Genomic DNA, 14,201 nt, shown 5'->3' with positions numbered 1-14,201 from the left:
ATGACTAGATTGGGAGAAAAAGATATAAATGCAAAAATAGGGAAGAAACGGGCATTGAAAAGTGCAGTGCGGCCTCTTCTCACAAAATTCCAGCAGTTGCTTCAACCTGTGGTGCCCCCCTCCCAGTAAGAGGTCTTATCACCACTTTATTGGGTTTGGCCTCCCCGGGCACTGTCGTACTGGGCACAATGCAGTAACACAACCCAAAATAATGAACGCAAACAAAATCTGAAATCTGAGCTGTGTTGAAACACGACAGCACCACAGGCTTAAAATATCAATATAATATACTGTATTTATAGTCTCATTTTAAATATTTCACATTTTAACAGTCAATAAAATACATTTAACTTTAGCGACTCTGAAGCCGTGAGTTCTTCTAAAAGCAGTAAAACACTCCTGTCAACAATCAGAACAATAAAAGGTTAAATAAAATGACATTAATTACATACTGACCCATGACAGCAGCTCCAAAATATTTCGTTATCTTGGTTACCACACATGATTATCAGATTATTATTATTAAGCCTCTATAAGGTGCATGATTCCTTGAAAGGTTGTAGAAGTTCATGTTGTAGCTTCATCGTCTGCTGTTCCACCAAGAGTAAATCAAACTGGGCAACCGCAGTCCAAAGTTTTACCATAGACCCACAACTCTGCTCTCCGCTCTCCAACTCCCAAGAAGTAATACTTTACATACTGATCCCACATCAGGACCGGTTCAGAGGTTCAGCCGCAACCATCTCGCCTTGTCCTGAACATCCTCCTCTCTTACACTAACCACCTGTATTATCATCCCCGACCACACCCATTCCAGCATGTGTACTAAGCATACACCAAGAGGATGGACAGGCTCAAAGGTTTCCAACCCACAGTGAGGAAATCGGATGGCTCCGTTATGGTGTGGGCAGTACTGTGCTGCCAGTTTTGGGTCCACTTGCCACCTAAAGTGTGGCAATATACTGTAGCTCACCCCCCCAAACTCAACTCTTCATCTGAGTCGACTCACAAGACGTACCAGAGCTTGGAGTTCTTGAGACAGAAACACTGCAACCATTCTGCTCTGTCCTAAACATCCTCCTCTGTCACACTAACCTATATAATCATCCCTGACCACACCCATTGAGATCATGTTTGGCCTTCCTCTCTTCTGCAGCACCCTCTCTTCTTTGGGTTTCATGTATTCCACGTATTCCAATCGGATGGCTCTGTTATGGTGTGGGCAGTACTGTGCTGCCAGTTTTGGGTCCACTTGCCACCTAAAGTGTGGCAATATACAATAACTCACCCCTAAACTCAACTCTTCATCTGAGTCAACTCACAAGAAGTGCCAGGTTGGAGTTCTTGAGAGAGAAACGCTGATTAAAATACTTCCCATACTGATCCCACATCAGGACCGGTTCAGAGGTTCAGCTGCAACCATCTTGCCCTGTCCTGAACATCCTCCTCTGTCACACTAACCACCTGTATAATCATCCCTGACCACACCCATTCATCTCATGTTTGGTCTTCCACGCCTCCTCAGAACCCTCTTCTCTCTGGGTTTCATATACACCGACCAAGCATAACATTATGACCGCTGTCAGGTGAAGTGAATAACACTGATTATCTCATCATCACAGAACCTGTTAGTGAGGATTTGAGTGTGTTTGAAAGGGCCAAACTGTGATGGCTGGACGACAGGGTCGGAGCATCTCCAGTGGTAAGCAGCGGGCAGTGATAGCTCAGTGGTTAAGGTACTAGACTAGTAATCAGAAGGTTGCCAGTTCAAGACCCACCACCACCAAGTTGCCACTTTTGGGCCCTTGAGCAAGGCCCTTAACCCTCATTCAGTCATAACTGCAAGGATAGAAGCGTCTGCTAAATGCCGAAAACGTTAAATGTAAACAGGTGGACCGGCTAATCTATACTACCCCAGGGTGCGAGTGGCTGTGTGATGGACTGCTGCCCTGTCCAGGGTGTATTCCCCAGTGATCCAACACGGCCGTGACCAGAGTAAACTAGTCCCGAAAGATGAATCATGATGTTTGGTCTTGCGTTCACATTCATTTGGCATCTACTAGAACAAACTTGCCACTTTTCTGGTGGTTCATGGACTGGTTTAGTTTCATGCTCCTACTCAGCACGTCTGACTGGGAACAGCACAGTGAGAACAGGCAGAGCTAAGCATCCGTCTAACAAGTTGATTTCTCCTCTCCAAAGCCACGAGGTCTTGGAGAGATCCATGAAGGAGACAGACTCGCTCTTTGCTTTCTGCTCCTTATTTTCCACCAGGTCTGATGCTTTCATCAGCACTGGATAAATACATCCATCAGTTCCAGTGAACGTTCGCTTCTAACTCTGGTTTCTGCTCTCGTTGTTTGGTGAGACAACCTGAGAAACACACAAAGCATTTGATTAACGTACTGGTGAAATATTATCCCATCAACATCCAGAACAGGTAACTGAGCATCTTATCAAAGCGTCTTCATGCTTTATTAATTAAACGTGGAGCTTCCATTAATAGGGCCACAGAAGAGTAACCAGCTTTAGTTCATCAGAACCACTAACAAGGACTAAGGAGACCATATCATGACACACGTTATGGACAAATGTATTGGGCCATCCCTTCTAATTATCGACTTTCAGCTACTTTTGCAGCAACAATACAGTTGTGTTAAAAAGTTAGGACACCCCATGAGAACCTTGGTCTTTTTGAACATTTTTAAACATATGGACTTTTGAGCTTCATTTGAACAGTACTGAGAGATAGAGCTTATATAACTAAACAAATAAAACTGAAAAAAAAAAAAAACTTTTAAACAAGATGTAAAATGTAATAAACAAAATGGAAATAAATTGTGAGGAAAAAGTTAGGACACCCTATGGTCCTAATATCTGGTATTTACCCCTTTGGCTGAAATAACCTCAACTAGACGTTTCCTATAACCATCTACCGTCTCTGACATCAACTGGGAGAAAGTTTTTCCCACTCCTCCATGCAGAATTTCTTCTAGATGTTTCTCTGGTAAACTTCAGTCTTGCCCTGATGGTTTTTTTTTTTTACACCAAGGGTTTCCTCCTTGCCACCTCCCATGAAAATCAAACTTGTTTAGATGGTAGATGCATGTACCTTGACATTAACTGTGGCCAGAGCTACCTGTTGGTCCCATGATGACATTGTAGGATTATTGGAGACTTGGGCTGATCTTGCTAGGAGGGCCTGACCTGACCATGTTCACAGCTGTTTTAAATGTTCTCCACTGGTAAATGATTTTCCGGACAGTGGAACGGCTGATTTCTAATTGTTTTAAGACCTTTTTAAATCCCTTCCCAGACTCATATGCATCTACAACCTTCTTTCTGAAGGCCTCAGGGAGCTCTTTAGATCTCACCATGGTGATAACACTCACTTCATCAATCAAGAGCAAACCAAACTAATGTCTGAGGATTAAATAAAACTCTGAAAAGCTGATGTACTGCACCTGATTCTAATTTTAGACATTGTAAGTAGTAATAAAAATTTTCATTTTTGTTCATTACATTTTATTTGTGTTTAAAAGTCATTTTTAACTTTTTTTTGTTTAGTTATATAAGCTCCATCAAAGCTTGGTTTAAAGAAACTCCAGTGGCCTGCACGGTACCCTTACCTCAGCCTCACTGATCATTTATTTTGTGTGAACCCAAACTGAGGTTACTCTTGTCAAAACTGAGCCTATAGCACCATCTAGTGACCTCAAGTAGTTCATCTTTGTGGTGGAGAGAGGAAAAAGTATCCTCTAATGATCACGATTTGGAAGGAGGACATTTCTCTTTGGCTAAATCTACCGAAAACCACACCTCCCATGTAGCTAACAGTAGTCCAGAGTTCATTTCACTTTGCAGAGTTCACATTAGTGGTGTACGATACTGCAAAATTTGGTATCGATCCGATACCAAGTAAATACAGGGCCAGTATCGCCGATATCGATCCGATACCGATACTTTTGAATAATTAAGGTAGATGCATCATCAAATTGCTAAATCTGAATGAATTGTCATGTCCTTTAGGTGTTTTATAGTAATCATTTTTTTTTGTAAGCAGCTGCTCTCAGTAGGGTTGTAAATAAATTCAGTTGTCTAATGCCTGGTTCACACTACACGATTTTTGCCCTGATTTTCGCTCGGCGGCTGGTCGGCGCTTGATTCTCCGGGTCGGGAGCAACTCGGCGTTCGATCGGCGATCAAAACTCGGCTCTCAGCCGCTCAGGTGGCGTAGCGGTAAAAAGAAACGCGCTGCAACCAGGGCTGGATTCTGAGAAGCGTGGTATCGAATCCAGCCTTGCTTTACCGGTTCGAAGCCGAGTGGCTATATGAGCAACGATCGGCCGGTCGCTCATGCGGGGGGTGGGACAAAGAACCGGATGTGGGTCTCTCTCTGTCAGAATGCGATTGCGTTCTCTGCCGGCTGATTGGAGGCGCTTGCACGGGGATGGGAGGGGGTGCCCTTAGGGTGTGTCTCTCCGCATGCAACGCTAGGTGGCGCCAAACTCGTCGATGTGTGGGTGGCAAAGATGCATCTGGCTGCTGCTCGTGTTTCGGAGGGGATACGGGTTAGCTTCAATCACCTCCGTCAGGGCAGGGTTCGGCATAGACAGAGAGGAAGCACGATGCTAATTGAACAATTGGATGCGCTAAAAAGGGGAGAAAAAACCACTCGGCTCTCAGTCGCCAAGTGTGAACTATCCAACAACTCGGCGACCGGATCGAGTTTTCTAGCACGTCAGATATCTGATCTCAGATGTGCGACTGGGAATGAGTGACATGTCGAACAGCCAATGAGAACGCAGGATACGGCGTGAGGGGAAACGCAGGAGAGGATATAGTTTATATCAGGATACACCGACACACACACACACGTTTTACAGTATTTCTCATTCGATCGTCCACTACAAAACATAACACCCACGCTGCATTGCATTCTGCATTACTATAGAACAAGCCATATACTGTTCGTGTTGCCAAATCCACTCAGATTCATTTATTTTTCCTCTTTGATTTTACGCTGCACATCAAACCACAAACAGTTTGATCACTCGCTACTTGTTGACGTGCATTTTTGGACGTGGTGTCATTAAACCCCCTGTCGCCGATCAGTCGTGTAGTCTGAAATATACACCGACTGAAGGACTCCCGGGTGCAAGAGATCCAGTCGTGTAGTGTGAACTGTACAGCGACCCGACCACTTGGAAAGTCGTGTAGCGTGAACTTGGCATAAAGTGGTCCGAATTTTTAATAGTGACCGAATGTGTGTGTCCTTGTTCGTTTAAAATAAAAAATCGATGCTATTCTGTTTACATTCATAAGCACGAAGTCAAAAGAAAAGAGCTCTCATTCACCCAAACACTGAATAGGAGCCTCACTACATGCTCCGATTCATTTGCGTAGGGTGCGTAAGGTGCGTCCGTACTTTACGTACGTACAGTTTACACTATTATTTCCATAAAACTGCCCCGATTTCTGCAAAGCAAAGTTTTTAAAAACGTACAGTCTTCCAATGCCTACCAACGTACCGATGTGTGTTAGGATTAGAACAACATGACAACGTGACGGTACCACAGTAAAGCGAGGTGAGCGTGTGAGAGGAGCGAGTCTGTACACACATGGTCTTTACTTTCTGATGAAACAAGAGAAATGTGCAGTATGTAGCGCAGGAAAAGTAAAACTAAAGTATCGATCCCATCACACTAGTATCTAGAGATGCATGAGTACCGATACTAGTATCGGGTATTAGCCCGATACCGCGCTCATTAACTCGTACTCGTACTCTTAAACGAGGCTCCGATACTAAACATCCGATACCTTGTGCCTAGTGCACGTTGCTGCTTAACGCCGGGATTTTCAACCTGTGGGGCGCGAGTGCCTGACCGGGGGGGCGTGACATTACGAGATTTTTTTACTTCTGAAACTAAAGCAATTCATTTTTCACCCACGGGAGACAGATTGAATTATTCTCACTGACCACGCTCACACGCACGTTTAATGTTATTTAGTTCCGTTCAAACCTTCAAAATACAGCTAACAGCGAAGATAACCGGTTACAAAAGCAGCGACCGCTGTTATAGGACGTGTGTGTGTTCAATACTCTGTTCACAGTGTCGATACAAGTGATTCAGGAGTCGATTCATTTTAAGCGCAGCGTAAGTTTCTTTTCTCAGTCATCTCTCCGTGTTTACTGTTATAATAAATGATGCGGTTGTAAATAAACACCAAATACTACAGAACATTCTGTGTGACTCGCTTACATTATAAAGCTCAGGCTTAATTATACTGGTTATTACCACAGAGCGGGAGTCGACTCAGAGTCGTTTACGATTTACCGAGGTGAACCACGAATGTACGTGCCGATAGAATCGGCTCAGATGGGATCGGACTGTATTATCCTTTTAAAGTAAATATTTCAATCAGCAGAATCGCATCGCATGTATGTTGTGCACAACGTTAATTACGTGCGTTTATTAATGAACGTTAACGTTAGCTTGTCAGAAGCTTTCTCAATGATGGCTGTGCGGTGTTTTTTTTTTTTTACAATTAGTGATGGCAACCCAAGCAACTGTTCCACTGCACTATTTTACACTAAAAACTTCACTATTCCATAATGCTCCAGATTGCAACATTCTAAATAGGTATCGGTATCGGCGAGTACAAAAATACATGTACTTGTACTCGTACTCGGTTGGGAAAAAATGGTATCGATGCATCCCTACTAGTATCGATCCGATACCAATACCATCGTGGGTATCGACCGCTAGTTCACAGTGCTAGAGTGCAGGTCATTTCGACACAGTGCCTCGCTGATTCACGAGTCGTTCAGCACTTACCTCCTCACCGCTCCCATCGTTCACGGGATCTTCAGCTTCCGCCTCCTCGCTGCCGTCTTCGTCATGGACGTTCTCCGTGGGTTTATCAGCAGGGATGGGATGGTTGCTCCACTCCCTGTGGTACCCGCAGCTCTGGCAGGCCTGGGTGACCGAGAACAGCTTCTCGTGACCTTCGATGCTCACGCAGCACTCGACCAGACACACGGAGCAAAACCTGAAGAGCTCCATCAGACACTGTGTGTTCACCAGCACCTCACCACTCCTGGAAACGAGCAGAAAAGATGGTCAGCGCGTGTGTGTGTGTGTGTATCCCCCATTTTTTAAAGGTTTGCTTTACTACACTACATCCACAAAAGTTTTGGGACATCCCTTTAATTATTGAATTCATGTGTTTTAGTCACAACTGCTAATCAATGATAAAGAATATTATGTTTCCAACTTTGAAGCCAAAGTTTAGGGAAGGCCCTTTCTTGTTCCAGTATGACAGCTCCCCTGTGCCCCACAAAGACATGAGAAACAGCTCCAGTGGCCTGCAGAGCCCTGACTATCCTATTTTCACTAGAAGCAATGGAGGGTTAAGCTTTGCTCAGGGGTGCAAGAGTGTCCTTCCGATCAATAGTCAAGTACCTTAACCTACGAGCCACCACTGTCATATATCTACTTTCAATAGGTGGTGTATTTATCAGAATGATTGTTTTTTTTTTTTTATCTGGTTTTGGTTCATGACCCCGTCACCCCGGTTTGCCACTGTTCCTTCCTTGGACCACTTTTGATAGATACTGACCACTGCAGACTGGGACGCACCCCACAAGAGCTGCAGTTTTGGAGATGCTCTGACCCAGTCGTCTAGCCGTCACAATCTGGCCCTCGTCAAACCCGCTCAGATCCTCACGCCCCCCCAACTAACAGGTGCCGTGATGAAGAGATGATCAGTGTTATTCACTTCACCTGTCAGTGGTCGTAATGTTATGTCTGGTCGGTGTATGTCAGTCCAACAGAAAAAAAAGAAACAATTGAAGTCTTACTTGAAAATGCTCGATCCGTGATAAAGTTCAAGGCTCTTGTCATCTGTGGAAGATCATTCACCCTCGATTAAAGTCTCGTAAAAAGTCTATACACTTAAAATACTGCATTGACAAACCCACATACACATATACCCACAAAATACACTCGCTAATCTGTTGTTTTTTATCTGAACTTAGAGATTATTTGTTAATTCTAGGCTACATTTCCAATATATGTTTTGTGTAGATTACATTGACTCGTGACTTGACTCGGACTCTAGCCCAAAGACTCGTATTTTGTGACTAGTGAACATCTCTGGCACAAGGTGGCACTCTGGTCCTGGAGGAATGTTGTTTAAGTACTTGCATACAGCTGAAAAGTCAATAAAGCCTCTTGAACTTAAACTTATATATACTTATATAGTCTCTATAGGGGAATAGACCTGGCTGCAGTGAGAAAGTATCATTAACACACTGAGAATCAAGTTACCTTACTTCCTACCTTGAGGCGATGATTTCTCCTCTGTATCAGAATATGTAGAGGATGCAGAAGGTGGATTGTCATTCTTAGAAGACACATTCAAAATGTCAGATTCTGAGTCATCATTCAGGATACAGTCCTGGTCCTAAAAAGTCAGTGGAGTCAATTATTACTAAATTATTATTTCTGAACAATAACGTTAACTGTATGATTCTTTACACCTCGCTAAACAGTTTAGTGGTTAAATCATTAGCAGTTTCTTACCTTTATGTGATTGACTTTTGCTTGTACGACTGGTCTGGCGTAATAAACTGCACCAGTCGAGTTTTCGCTTTGTTTTGACCTTTCAGGACTGGTCAGTAGGATTGGGAGCTCGTCTAAAACCTTCTGGTCTTGGTCTCTGCTGAAACTCGAACACAGCATCGATGAGGAACCTGTATCAACAGCAATGGCCTTTAAAAACAAAATAATCGAGTCATAAATATTAATGTAGCAATAAATAAAATAGCCTGGATTATTACACAGGCGATAAACATAATTCAAATTATAGAAGTATGTGGACACCCGTCCTAATTACTGAGTAATAGGTGTAAAAATAATTGACGTCAAATGTATTTTACGCTTTCAACTTTGTAGCAAAAGTTTGGAGAATGCCTGTGTGCACAAAGCAAGGTTAATAAAGAAATGGTTTAATGACTGGTGTTGTGAAGGAACTTTGGTGGATTGCATACAGCCCTGACCTCAATGCTACTAAACAGCCTAGAAGAAATCAGAACTGTAACTGTAGGTCAAACCTTTTTGTCCAGCATCAATGCCTGACCTCACAGATGCTCCTACCTCATGGGCTCAAATTCCTAAAGATACACTTCAAAACGCTGTGGCAAGCCGTTCCAGAACGGAGTAGACTGTGACGTACACAATGTGAAGGTCAATACTATATTTATGGCCATGGTTTTGAAATGTCCAACAACCTCATGGTCGTGTGTCCATATCAGAGATGGGGACTCGAGTCAGCGACTTCAGACTCGACTCAGACTCATTTCAAATGACTCTGACTCGACTCATGACTCGCAAAATAATGACTCTAATGACGCTCCGGCCGTCTTAACCCGCAACGCACACAATGGGTGAATGTTCCAGCCAGCTTCCGGCGTAGTGATGAAGCGTCGCTCCCTACTCCCTACACAGTTTGAAGTTCACTTCATTTAAACATTTTCGTTACCTTTGGATTGGAATTTCACTTCAAATGGTGGAATACTGGGCCAGTGATAGCTCAGTGGTTAAGGTACTGGACTAGTAAACAGAAGGTTGCCGGTTTAAGCCCCGCCACCACCAAGTTGCCACTGTTGGGTCCCTGAGCGAGGCCCTTAACCCTCAATAGCAGTCGCTTTGGATAAGAGCGTCTGCTAAATGCTGAAAATGTAAATGAATACCCTACGTAGTGCACTTCACAGGAACAGCCGGGGTGAATGGAACGCTCCTACAGAATTGGCGCTAATGGTTGAAAGAGCCGCTTTCTGAACCAATCAGAGCTTCTGATCGTAATTGTTAGTAAGAGATGCTGTTATTTGCATTTATTCAGTTTGCAGCGTCACACAGATGATTGTCACATTAATTTAAAGCACATTTACAAAATAACGGATTCTATTCCTAATGGGACACACGCTTACAAATTTAATAGCATCTGGAAGAACAGAAGCTCAGGTAAGCAGCGGTTATGACTTTTGTTGATGTGTTTTGGATTTTGGCCGCTGTGTATCAGTTGAAGCTTTTAACTGGTTCTTAGAAAAGTAAAGGCACGAAGTAAAACGGCAAAACACACTCGCTAATCTGTTGTTGTTTTTTATCTGAATTTACATATTTGTTTCTAGGCTACTCGACTCGTGACTTGACTCGGACTCTAGTCTAAAGACTTGACTCAGTTGGACGCCTGGTCTGGTAGCAACACTGAGACTCGAGAGTTCGAGCTCTCTGCACTGGTGAGCTAGAGTATTAAACCTCTTTACCACCCAGGAGGCCAATCAATGTTGTTTTAGATTTATTTAGATTAAAAAGTGAGATGGGCAAACAGCATTTCACACAGGCTTTGCTAGTGGTCACATATATTACATGGTTACAAACATTAAGATCCAGAAAACATCTTTACCTTGGAAATGTTGTCAGCTTCCCTGCTCAGAGGAAAGAGGCCGGTAATCCTGAAGCCCTCCTTAATGTTGTCTGCTGTCACAGCTTCCTGAAAAGCCTCCTTCAGGATTGCTGAGAACTGGCGCTTCCCGTCCACCATGTCTCCACCAGTCCTTAATGCCACGGCGGTGAACGCCGTCTTTAATGCTCCGAACACTGCCACGTCTAGAGGCTGCAGGAGGTGGGAGACGTGTGCTGGTAGACACACGACCTCGATGCCGTTGCCGCTGCAGAAGTCCACCACCTCTTTGTACACGTGGGATTCGTTCTGATCCAGGTAGAGGAGAAGGGGTCTCTCGGCAGGAGCAAATTTTATGAAGTGGTCAAGCCATTCCAAAAAGAGTTCTCCCTCCATGAGTCCCTTGGGGGAAACACCGTAGATGGCATTGGTTGGCCCATCCTGTGCATAAGATGCGCTGGGGAGACACCTGGGGTAAATTACAAAAGGTGGGATGCTTTCTCCAGCAGCACTAACACAGTAGTGCACGGTTATATGCTCTTTGGCCCCGGGTTTGTCCACAAACGCCGTCTCACCACAGTTGAAGATGAGGTGCGGCTTCTCCTCCAGGTTGTGCTTCTGGTAGAGCAGTTTACATATAGCGAATAGTCCGTCTATGGCCTGAGGTAAAGGTCTGTGGACCTCGGACTGATCCAACGTGCCTGGCGTTCGAGAGGTGATCTCAGGATGGCGGGCTCGGAATCTGCTCCACCACATGCTGCTCAAACCTTTGTCCAGATTCACCAGGGTGGTCCGCTGACTGGACTTGATGACAGTCAACGCGAGGTCTTTTACGACTGCCCCGGTGACCGGAAAGCCATGCTCGCTCATCCAGACTATGTAAGTGACCAGTGCATCCTCCTCCTCCGGTGTCAAGGCTCGGTTCGGGTGAGGGTTGTGTGCATAGCGTTTTTTCTTATAATCCCGAAGGGTCGTGTGTGGAATGCCATATTTAATGGCTACTTTTCTATAACTTCCTCCTTCTTCTAATTCGCTGAGGGCACACGCTACAGCCTCCTTTGTATAGTTTTTCCTGGGTGTGTTTTCCTGTAAACAAAGATTTATTATATAGGTCGTATTGGTGCTTATAAAATATACACTGATCAGCCATAACATTAAAACCACCTCCCTGTTTCTACACTCACTGTCCATTTTATCTGCTCCACTTCCCATATAGAAAAATACTGTGAGCACTTAGCTGCTAGCTCGCTAAAGCAGAACAGTATGTCTGCTAAGGACCAAGTCACAGTATTCCATGCAGTTAACATTTTAAATATTTAGATATAGTTTTATATTGCTTTAAAAATGTAAACGACATAAATGGTATTACAAATGATGTCTCATTTTATTTTGTACACAATTCATATAAAATAAATGGTAAATAATGGCTGTGCGGAACACTGTGAGAGCTTAGCCGCTAGCTCGCACACATCTCTTAAGGAGCAAGGTCACAGTGTTCCATACAGTTGACATTTTAGATATTTAGACATAGTTTTACATTGTTACAGGAATGTAAACGACATAAATAGTATTGCAAATTGTGTCTCCTTTCGTTTTGCACATCATTCTTATGAAATAAATAGTAAATATTGGAAGTACGGAACACTGTTAAGCTTAGCCGCTAGCTCGCTAAGACAGAGCATTACAGCTGTTAAGGAGCAAGGTCACAGTATTCCATACAGTTGACATTTTAGATATTTAAATATAGTTTTAAATTGTTATATGAATGTAAATAACATAAAACTATTGCAAATAGTGTCTCCATTCATTTTAAACACAATTATTATGAAATAAACGGTACATTTCGGCTGCACGGAACACTGTGAGAGCTTAGCTGCTAGCTCGCTGAGGCAGAACAGTATTCCATACAGTTGACATTTTTAGATATTTAGATATAGTTTTATATTGCTATAGGAATGTAAATGACATAAACTATTGCAAATGGTGTCTCCTTTCGTTTTGAACGTAATTCTTATAAAATATATGGTAAATATCGGCTGCACGGAACACTGTGATAGCTTAGCCGCTAGTTCGCGTACATCTCTTAAGGAGCATGGTCACAGTATTCCATACAGTTGACATTTTTAGATATTTAGATATAGTTTTATATTGCTTTAGGAATTTAAACGACATAAATAGTATTACAAAATGTGTCTCCTTTCATTTTAAAAATAATTCTTATTAAATAAATAGTAAATATTGACTGCACGGAACACTGTGAGAGATTAGCCGCTTGCTCGCTGAGGCAGAACAGTATTCCATACAGTCGACATTTTTAGATATTTAGATATAGTTTTATATTGCTATAGGAATGTAAATAACATAAAACTATTGCAAATTGTGTCTCCTTTCATTTTTAACACAATTCTTATTAAATAATAGTAAATATTGGCTGTACGGAACAATGTTAGGCCTAACCGCTAGCTCGATATGACAGAACATTACAGCTGCTAAGGAGCATGGTCACAGTGTTCCATACAGTTGACATTTTTAGATATTTAGATACAGTTGTACATTGTTATATTATTAATAAAAACGACATAAATAGTATTACAAAGTGTGTCTCCTTTCATTCTGAACATAATTCTTATTAAATAAATGGTAAATATTGGCTGCACGGAACACTGTGAGAGCTTAGCCGCTAGCTCGCTGAGGCAGAACAGTATTCCACACAGTTGACATTTTTAGATATTTAAATATAGTTTAATATTGCTATATGAATGTAAATTACATAAAACTATTGTAAACTGTGTCTCATTTCATTTTTAACACAATTCCTATTAAATAAATAGTAAATATTGGCTGTGCGGAACACTGTGAGAAGCTAGCAGAACGTGCAGTACAGTACTCACCTCAGCTCGAGCTTTCTTACATGGTGAAGGTGTTTTTGAGAGTAATATTTCATCAGTAACAGTACTCAGTAGTACAGAAGGCACCGCGTCTTCTTTCAGCTCAGGTCTGGACTTGGTTCCCATGAGTGCGAACATTAGATCAGGTTTGAAATCTTCAGCTCTGAAGTGTCTGGAACACACACGGATGTTCTTCAGAAGATCTGCTGGTGTGTTCTCGTTATAATCGGGGTTCTTCAGAGCAGCTAGCCATTCTCTACACATCTCCAGATCTTCAAGTGGTATTCTGTATGTAAGTTCTCTCTTTCTAGCACATCCCAGCACTGCACACACTGGCATATTAAGCACTGGACATGAATGTTTACACTCACTATCACCAGTTCCTCTCAGAACCACTAACACCTTCAGATCTGCTCTCCTTCCACCAGAAGTTTCTATGGCGATTGGTAAGCCTGGTACCAGCTGCATTGCTGCCACCACCTGGACTGGAGTTTGGAGAGTAACCAGAGGGTTTGTGTGTTTATTCACTCATTTATTGCCTGTTATACCACCGCTAGTGCAGAAACACTGGGTGCTAAGCAGGAACCTCCTGGACAGGGTGCCAATCCACCACAGGGCTTTGGCCATCATCCCCTCCAATCATGTCTGATTAGACACCTGCCGACTTGTCCTACTTTATTGACTGTCCTACCATAGCGCAGATTTATATATATAGTAAATATTTGTATGTTTATCGATTTATTCTGATTAAAAATATTCTACAGGCAGCAAATCTCAATAGATCTATATGGTATTATAAACTACAGGTAGCAGATATCAATAGATGTGTATCTTATAATAAACTAT

At 42.7% G+C, this 14,201-nt stretch overlaps 1 protein-coding gene across 1 annotated transcript; it reads right to left on the bottom strand.

Annotated features, from left to right (window-relative positions):
• Positions 1-226: 226 nt before the first annotated feature.
• On the bottom strand, positions 227-13,823 carry LOC134311989 (uncharacterized). Its single transcript, XM_062993638.1, has 7 exons — positions 13,359-13,823; positions 10,471-11,553; positions 8,589-8,777; positions 8,346-8,469; positions 7,865-7,907; positions 6,840-7,101; positions 227-2,373 (listed from the first exon to the last, which is right to left on the bottom strand). The coding sequence occupies exons 1-7, from the start codon at positions 13,821-13,823 to the stop codon at positions 2,335-2,337; spliced, it is 2,205 nt and encodes a 734-aa protein (XP_062849708.1). The 3' UTR covers positions 227-2,334.
• Positions 13,824-14,201: the final 378 nt, after the last annotated feature.

This window comes from Trichomycterus rosablanca, chromosome 4 (genome assembly GCF_030014385.1).
Source record: "Trichomycterus rosablanca isolate fTriRos1 chromosome 4, fTriRos1.hap1, whole genome shotgun sequence".
Lineage (NCBI taxonomy): Eukaryota > Metazoa > Chordata > Actinopteri > Siluriformes > Trichomycteridae > Trichomycterus > Trichomycterus rosablanca.
This window is presented reverse-complemented; position numbering and strand designations above follow the sequence as displayed.